We start from the raw sequence: 23,544 nt of genomic DNA on the forward strand, positions 1-23,544 counted from the left end.
GCAAGTCACAGGTTGTGGAATTCTGTAGCCTTGTCCTGGGATTTTTCTGTCATATTTCTCAGTATTCTCTTGGATGCTCAATCATCACAAACAATCTGGACTCCACTTTATTGAAAACTGAAGATCTCACCAACACCAAACACTGACTGATTCTGACCCCAAAGCTCCAAAATCAGTCTCTCCACTCAACAGATCTCACAGCCCCTTCTCCATAGTCCTAAACTGCTGGATCATAATTGCAATCCTTCCTCATTCAAGAACTTCCCCATGCTTCAAAGTTCAGAAACCTCCTTTCCAAATAATTCCAGGATCCTCCAGCAGCAACTTTATTTGTGTTCAAGGTCTTTCCCTGTGGTGGGGGTGTCCAGAGCTAGAGGGCATACGTTTAGGGTGAGAGGGGAAAGATTTGAAAGGGACGTAAGGGCACCTTTTTCACACAGAGGGTGGTGCGTGCATGGAATGAGTTGCCAGAGGAAGTGGTGGAGGCTGACAATTACAATGTTTGAAAGATATCTGATAGGTATATGAATAGGAAGAGTTTAGAGGGATTTGGCTCACGTGCTGGCAAATGGGACTAGATTAATTTAGAATACCTGGTCGGCATGGACGGGTAGGACTGAAGGGACTGTTTTCAAGCTGTGCATGTCTATGGCTCTATGACTCTAAGAATCAAATTCAACTTGAAATATTAACTCAGTTTCTCTCTCCACAGATGCTGCAAGAACTGTTGAGTAATTATAGCACATTCTGTTTTTATTTCCCACATCTGCAGTGTTTTGCTTTCGTGTTAGGGCTTACTTTGGTGATCACAAAATTTCACTATCTAGCGCGCCTATAATGGACATGATACGGAATTAGATTACTTACAGTGTGGAAACAAGCCCTTCGGCCCAACAAGTCCACACCGCCCCGCCAAAGCGCAACCCACCCATACCCCTACGGGCAATTTTGCATGGCCAATTCACCTGACCTGCACATCTTTGGACTGTGGGAGGAAACCGGAGCACCCGGAGGAAACCCACGCAGACACGGGGAGAATGTGCAAACTCCACACAATCAGTCGCCTGAGGTGGGAACTGAACCCGGGTCTCTGGCGCTATGAGGCAGCAGTGCTAACCACTGTGCCACCATGCCACCCACACGGTGTGCTACTGAAATCACAACTCATAAGCCATCATTTCATATCCTTCCAATATGTCAAGTGAATTCAATAAACCTGGTAATTTGTGAACTAACGTGGATAAATGAACATTACCGTTCCCAGATTACTGTTTCAGATCCTCCTGGTTCACTTGGGCATGATAATCACTAACTGCTAACATTCTAGTTCACACTGTGGGGCTGACTTTTCAAGCCTTTGGAAACGGCCTACACAGGGGATTTCTCTTTTTGTAAAGAATTATGGACATTTGGAACAAATTTTTGGCTTTTGCAGCAAGTACAAATATATGGCAAGTACTATTTAGTGAGCTTCGTTGCAACAGTACAGAAATAATATTAAATGTGCTACAAAGTCACTACATCTTCTAGTCCCTTCATTATTTTAAAGATCTCAATCACACATACGGCAATAAATGAGCATCACCCACCTTACAAAATATTTATGCTGAAAGGAATAGTTAAGATAGCTTTGATGCTAAGTTTGGACATTGTAACCAGAGTCAAGTGTGTTGCTGGCAAAGCACAGCAGGTCAGGCAGCATCCAAGGAGCAGGAGAATCGACGTTTCGGGCATAAGCCCTTCATCAGGAACCAGAACATTGTCACCAGAGCCAGTCAGGATAGAAGCATGCTGAAGGTCACATGTTCAAGGCATTGGTTACTGGAGTGTCTAAGTGCATAAAAGTTTCATAATACAACACTACATCAAAGGCAGCTTTAGCAAGAACATCAAATTCACTGCTGCAATGAATGAACATTAAATACTTTTCGCTCGTATGTGTAACACTGACAGAAGAGAAGGTTTTAAGAAAAAAGGCGATAGAATAAACAAATCACTAATATACTTGCACTTCCATCAAGTATTCCATGTTAACCAAGAGGGAATAGCAACTAAGGTATTTTGGGAAGGAATAAATAAATGCAACAACACTTTAACATAATTTTACACAGTGGTATGCAAACTATATTACAATCTGATTTGGAGATGCCGGTGTTGGACTGGGCTGTACAAAGTTAAAAATCACACAACACCAGGTTATAGTCCAACATGTTTAATTGGAAGCACTAGCTTTCGGAGCGCTGCTCCTTCGCCAGATGGTTGTGGAGAACACAATTGTAAGACACAGAATTTATAGCAAAAATTTACAGTGTGATGTAACTGAAATTATACATTGAAAAATACCTTGATTGTTTGTTAAGTCTCTCATCTGTTAGAATGACCGTGATAGTTTCACTTCTTTCATATGTAAATGGAAAAACATCTTTTATAAGTTACGTTCTCAGGTTAACTGTAACAATTGGTATCAGCCAGATAATATGTTGAAGGTGTTAGCCCCCATGTTCCTCTTTGCCATAGTGTTTAGACTGATTCTAATCTAAAAAAGAGTCTTATATGGATTCATGCTGTTTTTGAGCAAAGTACAATGTAACTCTGCAAGTACAAATCCACCCCACAAACGTATATGTGTATGTGTGCATGTGGGTTTATGTGTGTGTGTGTCTGAGGTGAGGCTTTGTGAGTGTATAAGTGTGTGAGTGTAAAGTGGTCTAAGTCTGTGAGAGAGTGCATTTGTGTGTGTGGGAGTGTGTGTGTCTGTAGGAGTGTGTGTGTGTGTGTGTGTGTGTCTGGGGTGGGGGCTTATGTGTGTCTGTGAGAAAGAGTGTATGTGTGTGAGTGTAAAGGGGTCTAAAACATACACATATATGTTTGTGGGGTGAATTTGTACTTGCAGAGTTACATTGTATTTTGCTCAAAATGGCATGAATCCATGTAAGACTCTGTTAACTCATTTTTTAGATTAAAATCAGTCTAAACACTATGGCACAAAGGAACACAGGGGGCTAACATCTTCAACATCTGGCTGATACCAATTGTTACAGTTAACCTAAGAACGTAACTTATAAAAGATGTTTTTCCATTTACATATGAAAGAAGTGAAACTATCACGGTCATTCTAACAGATGAGAGACTTTACAAACAATCAAGGTATTTTTCAATGTATAATTTCAGTTACATCACACTGTAAAGTTTTGCTATAAATTCTGTGTCTTACAATTGTGTACTCCACAAACACCTGATGAAGGAGCAGCGCTCCGAAAGCTAGTGCTTCCAATTAAAGCTGTTGGACTATAACCTGGTGTTGTGTGATTTTTAACAATATTACAATCATAATGTGAGGTCTGTATCTATTTTTTAACACGCTAAAACAGTATGTTTTAGCACACTTGCATAGTAAAGAGATGAAAGATTACAGTAATGTTCAGGTTATAGAAAGATTACAGAAATTATCAAAAATGCCACTTCAAGTATTCAAACTATCCATAAACAATGTCACAACATATAATGGTGCTAAATTCCCAGGGACAAGCTGGATCTATTTATCTAAGTTCGTATATTAAGAAATATGACATCACATTTATGCCAACTAAATCATCAAAATATGAGTTGTTTAATTAACAGTTACAAGTTTTGATTAAAATTATTTGTGAAATCCATGCTAATCTCTAACCTTACAGTGTAAGATATATCATTCATGGTACTGTACTGTCCTGTTCATAATCAACATGAAGTGTTTCAGTTTCCCCTAAATTCTCCTAATCACAGTCATGGCTTGGCCTGCAAAAATGCAGCTCCTAAAAAATCTTACAGTACTGAACTCTTCAGGTGACTTTGCAGTTAATACAAGGACATAATTTCCTGTCTGCTCGCTCCCCACCACATCATAAATTTCTCATATATGGGGTTGTTTAATGAAATAAGTCATTAGACTTCACAGGCATTATAGCAGGTTGCATGTGTCTGTTGGCTAATTTTCATTCAATCTCAGTAAAATGTCAGGTCTCTGATAACAGGTTAGACTTTTATTTAAAGGTAAAATATTTCTCAGTCTACTTCCATTTACTGACATTTGTCATTGGGAAAATTAACATTTATTCTGTGTTTCCTCTTCTAATGATTTTCTTTCCAAAATTAAACTCTTATTTAAATCCAGAAATTCGTTCTACCATTTATTTCATTTTACACAAGATACTGAGGACATTAAATGCTAAAATTATTTAAAATGCTCTGATTGGGAAATCATCAGAAGATCAAAAGACATCATCTATAAAATACATTTAGCCTTTCTTTTGTTAAAGATCCATGATGATTGGAATATGTACAATCATTTATATATGAACAGGCAAGTAATAAACCTGCAGCATTGAGTTCAGCTGCTGCTAACATCTCATGCCTCTAATGCCCGTGACAGGCTGAGTCGCATGCTTGCTCAAAGCCTCAAATCCTAATTGTATTAAAAATTGAATGCTTTGCATTGCTTAGGTTTTATTCGCTTTATATGTAAGCTGGAAATTGATCTGCTTCTATTGAAGATTTTATCACATCCAGAAAGGAGAATGTAGTGGTGCTTCTGGGGAAAGCAAAGTTCTTCTGCCTGTGAAGTCATAAAGAGGACTTTAACTTAGTATCTATGCTGTCAAACCACCAGAGGTTAAATGACAGTTAGACAGAGTCCAGGCACATACTTTTCTAGTCCGAGTTTTATTCTATGGCATGCTTGCCTTCACTGGAAAGGGCATTGAGTGTAGGGTAGACAAGTTATGCTTCAGCTTTATAGAACTGTAATGAGGCTACACTTGGAATATTGCATACAGTTCTGGTCACCACACTACCAGAAGAATGTGGATGCTTTGGAGATGGTACAGAAAAGGTTTACCAGGATGTTGCCTACTATGGGGGATTATAGCTATGAAAAAAGGTTGGATAAACTGGGTTTTTTCACTGGTGTGCAGGAGGTTGAGGGGGGACCTAATAGAAGTTTAGAAGTTGTGAATGGCACGGATAGAGTGGAAAGTATGAGGCTTCTTCCCCAGGGTGGAGGGGTCAATTACTAGGGGACACAGGTTCATGGCGTTGGGGGGGGGTAATGTTTAAAAGAGATGTACGAAGCACGTTTTCACACAAAGAGTGGTGAGTGCCTGGAACGCGTTGCCAGAGGAGGTGGTGGAAGCAGACACAGCAGCAGTACTCAAGAAGCGCCTAGATGAATACATGAACAGGAAGGGAATAGACTGAAACAGATGCTGTAAGTGAAGACTGTTTTAGTACAGAAAGGCAAAATGTGTCGGCGCAGGCTTGGAGGTGCAAAAGGCCTGTTCCTGTGCTGTATTGTTCTTTGTTTTTATTCCAGCTTACACATCACAAATCTTCAACCACATGGATTACTTCTTCCCTTTACATTCAGTCAAGTGTCCACCGAATTCATTCCTAATAAGCATAATTAGCAGGGATTTGCTCTCAGGCATCTCTGTCAGACCCTACTAGATGATAACAGTTGCTACGTGGCTTATTGAAGTGACCAATGGAAGCTCCTCTGCTCCTTCTATTTATTTCCTGTTTTTTTTCTCTCATTTTCCCTTTTTCCCCTCTTGGTGGTTTCTCCAAGGATAGAGCAGCTGGAGCCATGGAACAGAGCGGGCTGAAGACCTAAGTAGGGAGGGGATGGCACGCGTGCTGGAGATCCGAGCAGAGTTACCGTTTGTTGGAGTGGGCACTGGTGCAGGCAGCCAGCAGCTTGTGAGCCCAGGCAGACCATGTGTGGAAGCCCCCTACACTGATCTATAAAAGACTATAATGCTTATCTTTGTAACGTCATTCTCATTTTTCTAATTTATACTTTGAACAACTGTAAGTAATATAACTGTTTTTTCCTTTCTTTTTCCCTTTTTTCTGTGTATTGTATCTATGGTCTGTACCTAAGTACTTTGTACCGAAGATGGTGTCCTGTGGGGTGACATTGTAAACTTTTCACTGTACCCTTGTATTTCTGTACTTGAGTACATGTGACATTCTATTCTATTCTATTAAGATCCAAATACAAGTAACACAATTTTGTTGAATGTCTAACATAGAATCCTAGGAAAAAAGGTTGTACTCAGAGTCATTCAGTGATGTATATGATAATTAGGCTTTTTTCATTCTTTTTCTATCTTTGTCTAAGTAAATTTACAATCCTTCAATCCATCTGCCTTAAGACTCGTCCAATGCAGAAAAGTAATTTCTAAACACACTATGCTATTACTTTATGAAGAAATATTTCATACATTACTTAACATAATCAGCATGCTTATTTGATACTGAGAGTTTGTCATCTAACTGGATTGATAGTAACATTTTATAGACTGCAAAATTTTAGATGGAAGGTAAACATGTCCAGCTACAGGTAAGAACACATTTTTCACAGTTCCTCTGAGGAATTAAGAATAAAAATCATACATTTTAGCTTCTGAAGTTATTTAAGTAATGGTAGAAAGAACTCGAACCTGTATCATGTCCTCAACACTAAATATATATAATTCATTATTTTTGAAGTCTTATGTAGGCAAACATGGTTGTCAATTTTCACATAGCAAGATCCTGCAAGTACCAAATGAGATGTATAGCCAGATAAGCAGTGTTAAATTAGCACTGTTGCTAATAGCATACATTGTTATTTCTGTGTAAATGATGCAGCAAGTTCAAACAAAAGGTAGTTGCACAGTGAAACACAAGGATCCAAACACAGCCATAGAAGTTACTCTATTCCGCAATTAATTTCACAGAAATGGCACCTTGTTGTCCACCTCACAATCAAAATACATTGAAAGGTATAATAAAATAAAACAAAGAACTGCAGATGCTGGAGACCTGAAACAAAAACAGAAATTGCTGGAAAAAGTCAGCAGGTTTGGTAGCATCTGTGGAGAGAAAACAGACTTAATGTTTTGAGTCCGGAGTTGTGTTAACTCTGCCTTCTTCCCACAAATGATGTCAGATGTCTGAGTTTCTCCAGCAATTTCTCATTTTGTTTGAATGACATAATGTTGCTTTAGTTGCACCATAGATGAGAGCCAAGTTCACCACAGTTACAGTTTATCCATTTCTATCAAAATACTCTTTTAACAAAGTTTGGGAGAAGATTTGTAGCTCGGGTGCTCGTTGTTGTGGTTCTGTTCGCCAAGCTGGGAATTTGTCTTGCAAACGTTTCGTCCCCTGTCTAGGTGACATCCTCAGTGCTTGGGAGCCTCCTGTGAAGCGCTTCTGTGCTGTTTCCTGCTGCATTTATAATGGCCTGTCTCTGCCGCTTCCGGTTGTCAGTTCAAGCTGTCCGCTGTAGTGGCCGGTATATTGGGTCCAGGTCGATGTGTTTGTTGATAGAGTCTGTGGATGAGTGCCATGCCTCTAGGAATTCCCTGGCTGTTCTCTGTTTGGCTTACCCTATAATGGTAGTGTTGTCCCAGTCGAATTCATGTTGCTTGTCGTCTGTGTGTGTGGCTACTAAGGATAGCTGGTCGTGTCGTTTTGTGGCTAGTTGGTGTTCGTGTATACGGATCGTTAACTGTCTTCCTGTTTGTCCAATGTAGTGTTTTGTGCAGTCCTTGCATGGGATTTTGTACACTACATCAGTTTTGCTTATGCTGGGTATCGGGTCCTTCGTTCTGGTGAGTTGTTGTCTGAGTGTGGCTGTTGGTTTACATCTTCTCTCTTGCTCTTTCTTACCTCACTTGATGTGAATTCTCCCTCTCTAATTTATCATTCTTTTCCTATCCTTGTCCAAGTAAATTTACAATCCTTCAATCCATAATTTACAATCCATCAATGACATAACTCTAATGTCAGCAAAAGGGAAGACAGCAATCTAAAAAGAACATATGATGAGAAAAGTCTTAGACATTACATTAGTGAACTGTACTTGGAAACTACTATGTATAGATGTAAATAAAGGAGCATTACACAACACAAAAAGTTAGAGATAAGGAACAAGCGGTCTCAGGAATAATTTACGTACAAACACCCGCAGCCCAATACATTCTAGACCAGTGGCTCAGTGTGCAAGGAACAGTTTTGGTTTATAGAACAAGATAAAGCACTGAACACAATCTTTTGGCTCAAAACCGTGGGTGTTATCAACTGAGCTACGGAACCATTGGATCATGTAAGTTATAATTTCAGTTTAACAGGTTATCTGAAAGCCAGGAGCTTTAATGATGCATTTCATTAGGTACTGTGATTAAGTACGAGGCAAGATTACGTGCTCAAGCACTTGACTGATGCTTATATCTACACACTTCCCAGACAAGAGGACTGCCTACAGAGTCAAACATACAATTTACCAATGATGAGCTGATGGCCTATTATGGTAGAATTTAATGTTATCCCAAAGCTGAGCAGAGAATCATAATGAAATATGTTTGTACTAAAATTAAATTAAATGCAAAGGCCTGGAAACTCATAAGCAGGCAGCTAAATATCCAATAAGATCAACAGAGCACAAACATTTATTAAGGACTGGAACTGTGCTGTTTACCTGGCAAAGTCAGAGAAGATGTGTCCAGTATTTCATCTGAAATACACATTAGGATGTAATAGGTAATCAGATCTTCTTCTCATCAGATTGTTCCTTACCATCATGTGATTTTATCTAACTCATCACTTTCTTTACAAAAAGAAATTCCAAATCATCTAGACAAGGAGATGCTGACCTACTGAAGTTGGGGAAGAAGCCCTTACCATTTTTGAAAACATCTAGATATGCATTTGAGGTCCTATAAAGGTATTGGTTAAAGTGAAAGGTGGATTAGGAAGGGTCATTACTTTTTAGCCTGCATGGAGACAATGAGCCAAATGGCTCCTTCTGTGCCAGACATCTTTTGATGTTTCTACAAGAAAGCAGGCAATTATTGTGAAAGTACATGTAAATTCAAACTAATTGCAGCTTTTAAATCCCATACTTAAATGGAGTGGATGGACTCATTATGGAGCTACATGAGGCTGAGAATGTTGTGAATAGCACATTGAGCAAGTTGATCACACCACCAGTAAGAGCCAGACAGACAGGAAAGTGTTGAGTGACTACCAAGAAAACTATAAAACATGCGTAGGCAGTGCAGGAGACCCCTGGGGTCATTCCCCTCTCAAACAGATAAACCATTTTGGATGTTGTCGGGGAAGATGGCCCGGAGAAAGCAACAGCAGCAGCCAAATCCGTGGCATCATGATTTGCTCTGTTGTACAGCAAGGAGAGCTGGAGTGCAGGCAAGTGGTAGTGATAGGGGACTCTATAGTCTGAGGCATGGATAGGGTGTGTTGCTTGCCTGGTGCCAGGGTAAAAGATGTTATGTGAGCAGGCACAAGATAATAGGAAGGGGGAACAGCCAGTGGCTGTGATCCACATTGGTAGTAATGACATGGACAGAGATGAGATCCTGCAAAGGGAATTTAGGGAGTTAGATAGGAAATTGAAAAGCAGGATACTTAGGGTTGTATTCTCAGCATTATTCTCTGGGCATGTGCTAGTGAGGCCAGAAATAGGAATATAATACAGTTGAATGTGTGGCTAAAATGCTGGTGTAGGAGACAGAGCTTCAGATATCTGCATCCCTGGGATCAGTTCCAGGGCAGGTGGGACCTGTACAAGAAGGATGGGTTGTACCTAAAATAGAGGGGTATCAATATTGTGACAGGGAGGTTTACCACTGCCACTCAGGAGAGTTTAAACTGGTGCGGCAAAGGTGTGGGAAAACAGAGTAATAGGTCATCATGTGGAGGGATTGAAGAGAAGGTCAATGCTAAGTCAAGTAAGTCTAATAGGAAGCACAGGCAGGAACACAGTGGGACTGGCTGTCTTATTTTAATGCAAGGGTTATAACACATAAAAGAGAGACATTTAAAGCCTGGATTAATATATGGGGTAACAATGTGGTAGCCATTACAGAAACCTGATTGAGAAAAAGGTAGGACTAGCAGCTCAATGTTCCAAGGTTTCAATGTCCCAAGTGAGATAGAGAGGAATGTAAAAAGGGTGGAAGAATTGCAATACTGATTAAAGAGAATGTCATAACTGCACGAAGAGAGGACAATGGGCAGGACTATCACTGACGCATTTATACTGTAGGCTCCCTAATAGCCAGTGGGAGGACATAGAGGAAAATATATGTAAGCAGATCAGGGAAAGATGTAAAAACACCAGGGTTGTTGTAGTGGGTGATTTTAACTTCCTCAACATTGATTGGATGCCTTTCATGACAGGGGCTTAGATGAGGCAGAAATTGTTAGGTGCATCTAGGAAAGTTTCTCGAAACAACACGTAGATAGTCCAACTAGCAAAACGGTCATGTGTTGGGGAGTGAGCCTGGTAATCAAAGTTTCAGTGAGGGAGCATTTTGTGAACAATGATCATAATTCCATAAGTTTTAGGATAGCTATTGATAAGGCTAAGATTGGTCCAAGAATGAAAGTGCTGAGCTGGGGGGGAAGGCTAATTATAACAGTACTAGGCAGGAACTGGAGAAATTAGATTGGCAGTGGCTTTTTGAGGGTAAATCCCATCTCACATGTGGGAATCTTTTAAAGGCCAGTTGATCAGATTTCAGGACTAGCATATTCCTGTGAGCATAAAAGACCAGGATGGCAAGGTTGGGAACCTTGAATGACAACAGATATTAAAAGTTTAGCCAAAAAGATAAGGGAAGCATAAGCAAGTTTTTGGAAATTGAAATCAATGAATGCCCTTGAGGAGTATAAAGGAAGCAGAAAATAATTTAAACAAGAAATTGGGAGAGCTAAGGATGCAAATAAATGTCTTTGGCAAGTAGGATTAATAGGAATCCCTAGGTACTTTATGCATATTTTAGGAGCAAGGGGGTAACTAGGGAAAGGTTAGGTCCACTCAAAGACAAAGGGGAGAGTTCATATGTGGAGCTGGAGGAAGTGGGTGAGATGCATAATGAGTAGTTTGCAATGGTATTCACTGAGGGGAAGGTCATAGATGACAGTTAGATGAGGGAGGGATATGTTGATATTCTAGGACATGTCAATATTAGAAGAAGGAGGTGTTGAGTATCTTAAAATAAAATTAAGGGTCTGATGGGATCTATCCCAGGAAATTGAACAAGGCAAGGGAGGAGATTGCTGGGGCCTTGACAAAGACGTTTGTATCCTCTTTAGTTACAGGCAAGGTAAATAGCCAATGCTGCTCCTTTGTTTAAGAAGGGCAACAGAGATAATCCAGGAATATAGGTCAGTGAGCATTATATCAGTGGTAGGGAAATTATTGGAGAAGATTCTTAAGGAGAACATTTACTTTCATTGGAAACAGAATTAACTTATTAGTGATAGAAAGCATGGCTTTACGCAGGAGATGTCTTGTCTCACAAACTCAATTGAATTTTTGTTTTGCTGAATAGAAGTCTGTGACCAATAGTGTTCCACATGGATCAGTTTTGGGACTTCTGCTGTTTGTAATATACAAAACTTAACCAGATGAAAATGTGAGTGGTCTGATTAGTAAATTTTCAGCCAACCCGAAATTTGGTGGAATTGTGGATCATGAGGAAGATTTTCAAAGAATGCAGCAGGATATAGATCAGCTAGAAAGTTGGACAGAAAGATGGCAGATGGAGCTAAGCCAGACAACTGTGAGGTGATGCATTTTGGGAGGTCAAATGCATGAGGAAAATATACAGTAAATGGCCAGACCCTTCAGAACATTAAGGGGTCCAAGTCCATTGCACCCTAATAGTGGCAACAGAAGTGGATAAGATGGTAAAGATGGTGTGCATCATGCTTGCTTTCACCAGTTGGGGCACTGAGTATAAACGTTGGCAAGTCACACTGCAGCTGTTTAAGATTTTAGTTCAGCTACACAGGAATATTGTGTGCAGTTCTGGTCTCCACATTATAGGAAAGCTGTGGACGCTTTATAGAGGATGCAAAAGAGGTTTACCAGAATGTTGCTTGGATTGCACTGTATTAGCTGTAAGGAAAGGGTGGTTAAACTGGGATGGTTTTTGCCAGAGCATCAGGGACAGATGGGCAACATGGTAGACGAATATAAAATTATGAGAGGCATGGATAGAGTGGATACTTGAAGTCTTTTTTGCAGGGTGGAAATGTCAAGTACTCAGGGGCATAGGTTAAAGGTGAAAGGGGAAAGGTTTAAGGGAGATGTGCGAGGAAAGTGTTTTTTTTACACAGCGTGTGGTGGGTGCCAAGAATTCACTACCAGGGAAGGTAGTAGGATCAGATATGATAACACATGTGAACAGGCAAGGAATAGAGGGAAACAGGCCATGTGCTTGCAGATGGGATTAGTTTAGAATGGCAACATGGTCAAATGATGTACGAAGGGCATTTTCCTGTACTGCACTGTTCCACATTTTATGTTCCAAATCAAAATACTAATAATACAAAATGATTGCAATAATGGTACAATTGATTATAGATGAAGTTATGAGAGATTATTTGCAGCATGACAACAGGTTAAATGTAAGCAACATATTTTAAAATGTTAAACTGAGACGAGGTCTTAATGTAAAAAATGTTGATTGGCAAAATAAACAACTGTGACAACAGGATAGCCCTTGTTACAGAGAGTTACCAACTGAAAAGCACTACATCAGACTATGGTGATGGCAGATGTAATTGTGTTTTTCAAAATTGAACTGGATAGACACATAAAAAGAAAAAACAGAATGCAGTCACAGGGGAAGCGATGGGACTAGCTGCGTTGCTCCTGCAGAGAGCCAGCTCAGACATGGCAGGCCATGTTACAACTTTCTGCGTTACAACCATTCAATGTTTCCATGTTTCTTTTCTGTTTATTTTAATTTAGGTTAACAAAATAACAGATAAAAGATTGCCCTAACACTGATTTCAGTGCATTCATTAATATTCATTCAATGTAATTTCAAGGCCACTACATTTAGTTTGTTGGGATAGTTGACATGGCTGACCTTGTTTACTTAAATACACATTGCAGGTTTATGTTCAGTCATATATTATTCTTGCGTTGTACATCCGTACTGTTAGACTAAAAGACATAGGAACAGAAGAAGCCATTCAAACCATCAAATCTTCTCTGCCATTCAATGAGTTCATAGCTGATCTGATAATCCTCAACTCACTTTCCTACTTTGCACCCATAACTGTTGAACTGCTTAAAAACCTGTCTCAGCCTTGAATATACTGAATGTCTCAACCTTGGTAGCCCTTTGCAATAAAAAAATCCATAGATTCAGTACTCTCTGAAAGAAGAAATTCCTTCTTATCTCTGTCTGAAATGTGTCATCCATAATTCTGAGATTATGCCCCTCTGGTCCAAGACTCTCTCACAAGGGGGAACAACCTCTTTGCATCCACACTATGAAGCTCTCTAAGAATCTAATATCTTGCAATAAAGTCTCCTCTCATTTTTCTAAACTCCACTGAGTACAAGCCCAAATTAATCAACCCCTCCTCATAAGATAATACCTCCATGCCCAAAATCAAACAGTGAACCTTGTCTGGACTGTCCAGTGTCAGTACATCTTTCCGAGGTTAAGGGACCCAAACCTGTTCACAGTAATCCAGCTTTGGTCTGATTAGTGCTTTCTGGAAAGGAACATGGAAGACCTTGCCATATCTTGCACTGATCTGCATGGACTAACTTGCTCTGGATATTAATCCTGGTCTCAATATATATATACTGTACATATGAACATTTCTATATACAAACGAGGAACAGGAGTGGCCATTCAGGCCCCACGAGCCTGCTCACCACAGCTGAGCTCACTGTATCCTCACATATGCATTCCTGCCTATCCATGATAACTTGCAACCCTTTGCTCAACAAGAATATATCCATTTCTGCCTTCAAAATATTCAAGGACTCAGCTTCAACCATTTTCTCAGGAAAACATATTTTCATCATTTAAGTTTTAAATGGGCAACCTCTGATCTTTAAACAGTGACCTCTCATTCCTGATTCTCCAATAAGAGGGACATCCTTTCCACAGCTACGGTGTCAAACCCTTCTTAAATGTTTCAATCAAGTCAGCTTTCCTTCCTCCAAATTCCAGAAGATACAAGCCTAGCCTATCCAATCTTTCCTCATTAGACAACCTCCTTATTCCAGGTATCTCTCTGGTAAACCTTCTCTGAATTGCTTCTAAGGCATTTACAAAATTTCTTAATAAGGTGGATAATACTGTGCATAGTACTCTAGTGGTATCACCAATGCCCTGGATAGCTGAAGCATAACTTCCATATCTTTTGTGTTTAATTCCAACCATAAGAATGAAAATATGCTATCCACTTTCCTAATTATTTGCTGCCCTATGTGCTAAGCTTTTATGTCAACTGAGTTATGCTGAATGAGAGGTAGTATAAATAGTTTCATGTAAACTTTCCAGGTTACTGTATTTTTTTCAGACTTCTGAACTTTTTTGTTATTGCTAATTGGTTTACTGCTCAGTTCTAAAGCCATGTAAAAAAACGGTTTAGTTTTGATAGGCAAGATTAAACCAATATCGTTGTCACACACAGTTTGCAACTTTGTAAATGCTGAAAAGTTTATAGAATACAACATCTGTGATGAGCTCAGGGAAGCAACTATGAGATAAAACAAACGATGATTATTTCCTACACAAGTTTAGCTTTGTTTATTAAAAATAGTTTTTTTTCCAACCAAGTAATTTTGAGTAAGACAGACTGGAGAAAGCTTCACTCGTCTGTTATTGAATGCTTGCAAACATAATGCACAAAACATCAATTCAGAAAACATTACAAAAGGAAGCATTAAAGCCGTCATGGAATGAAAATGTCTTACTTTATACCAATTATGCATTTTGCAAAGAAATGCTCCAACATCTCATTATTTCATTATGAATATTTCAGCTAAATAAGATTCGTTATATGAGTTCAGCTCCATACCACCTATCGTCCAATGGCCTGGCAGAAACAGCAGTCCAAACTTTGAAGACAGGCTTGAAGAAACAGCCTACCACCTCACTAAATACCAACCTGTCTTATTTGATTATAGGACCAGTCTACATGCAACTACAGGGGGATAGCACCAGCAGAGTTGCTAATGAGTAGAGGACTCTGCACCAGGCTAAGTCTGATCTTTCTAGACCTGGAGGTGTGGGGAGGATGAAATGACATCAGGTATACCAATGCTGGACTCAACGCTCTGCGAAGTGAGACAGACAGTTTGATACAGGCGACAAAGTTTGCTGTAAGAATCATGGAAATGGCCCTGCATGGACAAGAGGCATGGTTGATGCAAGGTCAGAGCAGTGACGTATAAAGTGATGGTAAATACGACAGTCCTGAACAAGCATGTGGACGATATAAAAGCCACGAATACCCAAACAATGTGGGAGCAAAATGTGCTCTGCTCCTCAAAACAATCGGAAAGGCTGCCATGAGTTCACCCCCTCTGTCAAGCATTGATGAGTCCTCTCCATCAGAGATGGACACAATGGAAGTATCTCCCTTAATGCCTTTGCCACTGGAAGAAGAGAGTGAAATTCTACCGAGATGCTCCAATGCAAGGGGGGAGCTCCTTAGCGTAGCATACCACCTATGTTGGAAGCCAAGTCAGAGGAATCTGACTCAATGCTAAAACACCCCAGGAGGCTCTCCAAGAAAAAGGACTGGCCTATATCCTTGGACTCAGAGAGATTGTAATGAGGTCATCCAGTATAGAATATGAGTTCCCTGATTGGAATTGTTAATCTGGTCTAATCAGGAAGGTCTGGCTGAGTGTCAAAGATTTTGGCACTCTGAGAATTGTCTCTGAAGAGGTAGCACTAGAGTCAAAGACTGTTCTTGTGTGAACAAAGGGTGAGTTGGTAATGGGATTTAAGTCTCTGTGGAGTTATTTCATTCAGAAGTGATGAAAAGTGACCTGTTTTCGAATTCCAATGAAGATAGTAGGAAGAAAAATTGACCAAGACGTATTTCAATTTAACAACCAACTAGTAGATGTACATTAGGGCTGGGAAATAAAAGGTCAGCCATGGTTTTATCAAATAGTGAAGTGGGCATTCGGACCATAACACCAACTTCTTTTCCTTAAGTTTCTTATGATCTTAGACTGTCTATTTACTGCCAACAGTTAAAGTTATAATCTGCCATGGTCTTGTCATTCTTAGTTAAGATGCAATGGTTGCACTGTGTTTATCTCTCAGAAAGATTAAGAAGAAGAAATTCCACCCCTAAACAAGAGAACGTTGTACATTATTGGTTACTTCCTTGTTTTTTGTCAATTCTTCAAGGAGTCACGCCTTAGGTTTATCATATGTGCTTAAAACAGCTCCTCAGAAAATGAAGCAGTCCATGCCTATATGAATCAAGGGCTTGGCATTATTTGGTCTTGGGCTGACACATGACAAGCAAGTGCCACCAGGCAATGACAATTTTCATTCTGTGTGAGTCTAACTCAGCCCATCATCCCTTTGACATTCAATGACAGATTTCCTGATTCCCTAGCATCAACATCCTACAACTCAACATTGACCAGAAAACTTAATTACACTGACCGTAATGCACCTGCAAGATAAGGTCAGAGGCAAGGAATTCTACATCATCTCCTGACTCTCCCAAGCCTTTCCACCATTTACAAGGTACAAGTCAAGAGTCTGATGGAATATGCTCCATTTTCTTTGAATGAACACAGCTCAAAAAGCACACAAGGGCTCACCAGTATCCAAGACAATACAATCAACATTTATTCCCTTCACCATGTACACAATGGCAGTGTGTAACATCTAAAGGACACACTGTAGCTAGCCTCACAGGCTCCTTTGACCTTCCAAAATGATAATCTTTATCATCTAGGAGGGCAAAGGCAATAGATAGATGGGTGCACTGCCAACTGCAAGTTTTCCTCCATTTCGCAAACATCTTGTTGAAAATTTATCCTCATTACTGCATCATCTCTGGGTCAAAATTTAGGAAAACTCCCTATCTCTCAGCACTATGGGTATGCTTACAGAATATGAACTCTAGTGGTTCATAAAAGTGGTTCTCCACCAACTTCGGAAAGGTAATTAGGGGTGCCCTTGCTAATACTTCCAATATCCCATGATTTTGCAGTGAAAGATGTTTATGCTCATGCTATGTTTCCCTCATCATTAGATGTATGATAACCATGAATAAAATATATACATAAATATTAAAATTAAATTACAATTGTAGTTTCACAGCCAAAGAGATTCTTTGATTGTGAATCCGTTTGGGACTTCCTGAAGTCATGATTGATGCTGTATGAACCCAAGCTTTTCCGCTGTTTCATTAAATTGGTTTTCTAGGATTGCAGAAGTAAGGGCAGTGTGAAAGAATCATTCTGACAGTTGCAAGAGTCATTTACAAGGTATTTACATGGTGTTAACTCAGTGACGTGGTTGAAGCAAGTGCACCTATTGTTCTGTTTAATTAGAATAAGGCTACAGCCTACACTTAGACAATACACCACTGAGAGAAAGGATCTATTATTGATCTGTTCTCAGTGAAGAGACACAGCAGAAAACATAGTAAACTGTTTAATCATAAGCCACATGATTTCAGCCCATAACAATCAAGACCTTTCTTTTAAGAAGAGTCATAATTTTAATAGCATTTGGTTTCTAAAACAGGTCATAATTTATAAAAGATTAGTACAAGTACAAATACAACATGCAACAAAAAAGTATTTATCAATACATTTACATTCAGCAGATAGCCTTCTCACCCTGCCATCAAAAATCCTATTAAGGTCTTCAGCCCACTCCTGCTGATATTCACCCAGGGGCAGACAGGGCAGTCTCTAAGCTGGGAGCCCACGACACAAGCCCTCTCTGAGTTATTGGAGACTTCCTGGGAGTCTCTCATTCAAAGGCACTCGGCCTGATCGAGGAACCTGGCAACAGGAAGATGGGCTCAGCAATGGAGAGGGGAGGTTCTGGGTTAGTGGTGCTGGAAGAACACAGCAGTTCAGGCAGCATCCGAGGAGCTTCGAAATCGACATTTCGGGCAAAAGCCCTTCATCAGGAATACAGGCAGAGAGACTGAAGGGTGGAGAGATAAGTGAGAGGAGGGTGGGGATGGGGAGAAAGTAGCATAGAGTACAATAGGTGAGTGGGGAAGGGGATGAAGGTGATAGGTCGGTGGGGGGAGGGTGGAGTGGATAGGTGGAAAAGAAGATAGGCAGGTAGGACAAGTAATGGGGACAGTGCTGAGCTGGAAGTTTGGAACTGGGGTGAAGTGGGGAAGGGGAAATGAGGAAACTGTTGAAGTCCACATTGATGTCCTGGAGAGGGGAGAACTGCTCTGAACCATCTTGCTGCCAACCTCACCCTGTTATTCCCCATGATTCCCCTCAGCCATCACCCACCTGTGGCCTGGATCCACAATGATCCTGGGCCTCTAATGGGTGGAGTTCTGGCAGAACTCAGTCTAAGACCCCCATCAACTTCATTAAATACCATCCACATTTCTTGAAACCATATATCTTAATTACATCAATAGTCACCCAAGTGCTGCAGTTTGAAATAGTGAGGTTTAACTTTGCCTGTATGATGTGTTATGTTTTTGACAATGATGTTTGCTGAAATGCATGCTCACTGTGCCATACCACAATATTTATAGTACACAATGTTATGCTTTTGTTATTTCATCACTGAGCATCACAGTCACTTCAAAGACTTGGAAGGATTTACGAAAGACTACACTCTGAAGATAAATCAACTTACAATTTATATTGAAGAACCCTCTTTGGTCATGGGCATAACCATAGTGAAGTGCCTGCCCCAAATTATTCTGACATAGTTGCTTTCTCTTCCTTCCCACTGCAAATCCCAGAGATGCCCTAGATATCCCCTGCTTCCGGTTTCCTCCCACAGTCTAAAGATGTGCAGGTCAGGTGAATTGGCCATGCTAAATTGCCCGTAGTGTTAGGTAAGGGGTAGATGTAGGGGTATGGGTGGGTTGCGCTTCGGCGGGGCGGTGTGGACTTGTTGGGCCGAAGGGCCTGTTTCCACACTGTAAGTAATCTAATCTAATCTAATCTTACTTACACATGGTTGCACATTTATCAGTATCAAACTACATATTTCACCAGACTGAAGGCAAACATTTATTGACTGCAAATACTGACAAATATATGTGAATGGTCAGTGAGGGCTATCTTTTACTGGAATATGGGATATTGCCCATTTTACTTTCTGCCATTAATAACCTGAAAATGATTTATAATAACAAATACTTCTGCAACTTACAGCAACCAATTTTAGTTCTCAATCCAGACCCCTTACTCCTGGAAGTCAAGTAGTAATGGACATAAAATTGTAACAGAGAACTTGTTGCTTTACATTCGATCCTTCAAAATATATCATTTTAATAGCCTTCTGAACATCTGAGGTCAAGTGACTGCTGAGGCAGAGGACAGGTAGAAAAGGAGCATTTCTTCAGAATCCTACAAAATACCTAATAACGCCACCTCCCAAGTACATCAATCATAACCATGAGCACTTTTATATCCATTCTTATCTCATAATTCTTACCACTGAGATTACCAAATGTTGCATCTGTCTGGAGTGGGTGGATTACACACGCTGGACAGATTTTGTGATGTTCATAATGAGGCTTGGCTCTCAACACAGACCGAGACACTGACATAGAGAACAGGACTGCCAACCTGCCATTTCCACTAAAATGAGTCCGTTAATTAAAATCAAAATGCAATTTCTGGTCATGTAATTTTATTAGCAGGTTCAATAGTAATGAGGGGAAAATTATATCCTTCAGAAAAAGAGCAATTTTAACCCAGAATATGTAGCTACACAATAAACAAGCTCACATAGAAAGATAGAAAATTGGAAATAGGAGGAGTAGGCTATTCATCCCTTCAAATCTGCTTTGCCATTCAATATGATCATGGCAGGTCATCCAACTCATATCTTTTTGATCCCTTTAACACTAAGAATTATATCTAACTCCTTCTTGAAAATATTTCATATTTTGGCCTCAACCACTCGCTGTGGCAGTGAATTCCACAAGCACCCCACTCTCTGGGTGAAGAAACTTCTCCTCATCTCAGTTCTATATTGCCTGCCCAGTATCATTAGAATGTGACCCTTGATTGTGGACTCCCCACTAATAATGCCTGGTAATAATGAGCCAATGAATTCAGCAATAATCTTGGTTGACTTTTGATCAGTTACTTTTCCACTTCATCTCCTTCCTTTTCTCTCAGACTCCCAATATTGTGTGTTATATCACTATTGATGAGAGCAGGCTGCCAGATCACAGGATACTGACAATTAAGTTTTCAGAAAATATTATAGGGCCCAACAAATCCTGGAATATTAGGACATGGCAAAATAGTCATGTTTGGCTAACATTGCAATGTTCTGAAGAGTCATAATGAACTCAAAATGATAATTCTCTTTCTCTCTCCATGCTTGCTGTCAGACCAACTGAGTTTCTCCAGCATTTTTGATTTTTATTTCAGCTCTCCAGCATTCCTGAACATTGCATTTATTTAAGCACAGGGCAACTGTCAAGTTCAGAAAAGATCAATAAAATTAGTATTTAAACAAATCCTAAAAGATGACTGAAGTTGAACTGAAATTGATTTAATCCATTTAATAGGAAGACAAAATTAATAAAATTTCTAATATATTAAAAGACATGTTCTTCTGCTTTTAATCCTTTAATGTGCCTTGCTAAACGTCAAGAAACAAATAATATGCTAAATAATAAACAATATAACTTAATTTTGTTCACAGGAATTTCAAACACATTAAATGGTCATCCAGCTCCAGCCTTAATTTCATGACCAAAATGTTTTGGGGCTGTGCATTCTTATTTTTATTTTAATGTAGCAACTAATTTCTTCTGCAGAGTAGATGTTTTACATGAGGAAAGTGTTCAAGATGTCTGTACTGCAACACTACCCAATCAAATTATATGTTTAACAAAGTTAGCTAAATATTAATTTAGTTATAGACTCTAGATAATATGTACATATGTCCTTGAAGTATGACTAAATTCCAACACATTTCTTTGCTGAATATGGCATTTATTGGACATACAAGGATGATGTGCAGAATATACTCATGAGTTGGTTTGGTCTCCAAAGTGTGCTTGATGCTGAGGTAGTGAGTAAATCAGTTAGGCAGATTTTTAATTGGTAATGGGATGAAGGGATATGGAGAGATAGCAGGTGAATGGAGGCGAGGAGCATATCAGTTATGATCAAATAGTGGAGCAGATTCAATGGGCTGAATGGCCTCATTCTTCTCCTATATCTTATGAACTTAACAAGAATATCTCTTAATGTTCAAATAGTTAAAAACAAGTTACTGCTAAAAATCAAAACAACTTCCATTTTTTGAACCCACTGGTAGCATCAAGCACTTCCAGGTCAAGGCCAGCACCAGGTGTAAAGTTTCCTCTAGGCAGGACAAATTAAATCTTCACTGTGCATTCTAATAAAAGTAACGTGTGGATGCTGGAAATCTGAAAGAAAAACAGAAAATGCTGAAGAAACTCACCAGATCTTGCAGCATCTGTGGAGAGAGAAGCAAAGTGAATATTTCTCGTCCAAACGGACTCTTCTTTATCTCTCTCCACAAATGCCGCCAAACCTACTGAGTTTCTCCAGCACGCTGCGTTTTTACCTCACAGCACATTGGTGTGGCATTTTCATTTTCTACAGTAACCATCTTTATGGTTTCTCCAAGTGAGAATTCAAGTTCAGTGTTGCATAATGAACAAATATTTCTGTGAATGTTGGTATATTTAGGACACAAATCAAATCTCATGTTGCCTCTTCTTCTCAAAGACTCCCGTGCTTTCCAATATGTGTCTCTCCCAGGACATTGCCCTTATAGCATGGAGCAGGACCCTTTGGAAAACAGTTCAAAGCCCTTTCTGTCCACAGACACTGTATCTAAGCAAGAGGGTTTTCACTTCCAGTTCTTCAATTTCTCTCATTACCTCCTTGTGATCAGTTTGGCTTTGAGATCGCTCAATGTCAGTGAGCCGACCATTGAATGACATTCTCACTTCAAAGCGTTGGCTCGTTTTGAAGATGTGAAAGGAACCTGGGAAGGCCAAGTGGCTACAGACGGTTTGAAAGGCTGGGAGAGAACCGTGATATTGCATCGTGCGAGGTGGGGTTTGAAATGCTTCTTGGGTGGCTGTTGGGGGAAGGTAAATGCAGGAATGAACTCTCTTTGCAACAGTGATTAAAGTCCTGGTACCAAACGCGTGGAACAGCGTGGAACCACGCTGCCTGGAATGACAAATGGCAAAGTCTGAGCTGCTGACCAGGAAGACACCTTGCCTTACACTGGGCTGCACTCTGAACGTACCCTGCCATGTCAGTTCAGTGAACTGCACGAATTTGAAATACTATGCCGTTGATCTTTCAAAACAAAGTCGGACACGGCCTTGCCAACGGGTTTTGTTATTGCCTCTCTCGCTGAAAAGGGTCCTTGCGTCACCCCTTTCGGTTCGCCGGAACAAAAGAGAGAAACAACCAGCTCGGTGGAAGCGCCAGATCTCGCGGGCAAACCCGGGACAGACACAAGACAGCACTAATCCCAACTGGCTGTGCCACAATAACCCGCTGCATTGCATTGACCCACGGCATGATACACAGGGCTCTATATATCATTCTGCAAAGGCTCTGGTAACACAACGCTTCCCACTGGGATACTCAGACTTTTATATGCAGGCATGAATAAACCTTTCTACTGTTTTCCAACCCGCTTTTATCACGAGTTACTGCAATTTCATCGCGATGTTGAAAGAAATTGCATTAAGTACATTGACCCGACAATCGATTGTCTGAAAGTTCTGACAAATAAATCAGAAAAATATTAAAACAATCTACCGACTAAGACAAACTTACTCAAGGAGACAATGCTCCACGTTGATTTTGTTTTAGAATGATTTTACACTCACCAGCTGAAGGATACATAGGAAGGTGAGGGTACACCGCCCCGTACAACAGCTCATCCTCAAATAATAGGACAACGGGGATGAAATAACGAACAAAAAAAACTCTTTGTTGTTGATACACAGAGCAGTCAGCGAGGCTGGTCCGACAGCATAACGAAAATCGGGAGATAAATACAACGTGAACAGTTTTCAATGCTGGGCTGGAAGGTGGTTTCAGTGGAGGGAACGCTTGGAGCTTGTCTTGTGGATCAGAAAGTTCAGTTCAATCAATGTGCCAGGGCTGAGAGGGAGGGAGGGAGAGAGGGAGGGTCACTAACGGACGGATGTTGTACAGTTAAAGACAACACTCTCCTGGAGAAAGATGAGATCACTAGATACCCCGTTACTATCGATATCAATCCAAGTTTTGTGTCAAAGAGCCCCCCCGCCCCGACCCCAGTTTATTCTGATTTCACCACGTCACTTAAAAAATCCAAACTTTTCCCAACCCACGTCACCTGAAATAAAGGAATATGCTTTCTCAACTCTTGAATTCTAACCAGCTCAGGAAGTATTTCGCTTCAATTTGATCCAGCAAATCTAAATGTCAAGGTAACTGGAGTGGAATTGTAGTATTGCCAGTGACAGGCTTCC

General features: G+C 40.1%; 1 protein-coding gene across 2 annotated transcripts in view; it reads right to left on the bottom strand.

Moving 5' to 3' along the window:
- The window catches only part of LOC140463052 (sodium/potassium-transporting ATPase subunit beta-1-interacting protein 3-like), a 201,467-nt gene extending 178,175 nt beyond the window's left edge, over positions 1–23,292 (bottom strand). Inside the window, exon 1 of one of the 2 annotated variants that reach the window (XM_072556687.1) lies at positions 22,915–23,292. In XM_072556687.1, the coding sequence (XP_072412788.1) occupies positions 22,915–22,968 (54 nt within the window). In that variant the 5' untranslated portion in view covers positions 22,969–23,292. The remainder of the gene's footprint in view (positions 1–22,914) is intronic. The other variant, XM_072556686.1, reaches the window with a different exon arrangement.
- Between the last annotated feature and the right edge of the window lie 252 nt (positions 23,293–23,544).

The sequence above is a fragment of the Chiloscyllium punctatum genome, chromosome 37 (assembly GCF_047496795.1).
Source record: "Chiloscyllium punctatum isolate Juve2018m chromosome 37, sChiPun1.3, whole genome shotgun sequence".
NCBI classification, from domain to species: domain Eukaryota; kingdom Metazoa; phylum Chordata; class Chondrichthyes; order Orectolobiformes; family Hemiscylliidae; genus Chiloscyllium; species Chiloscyllium punctatum.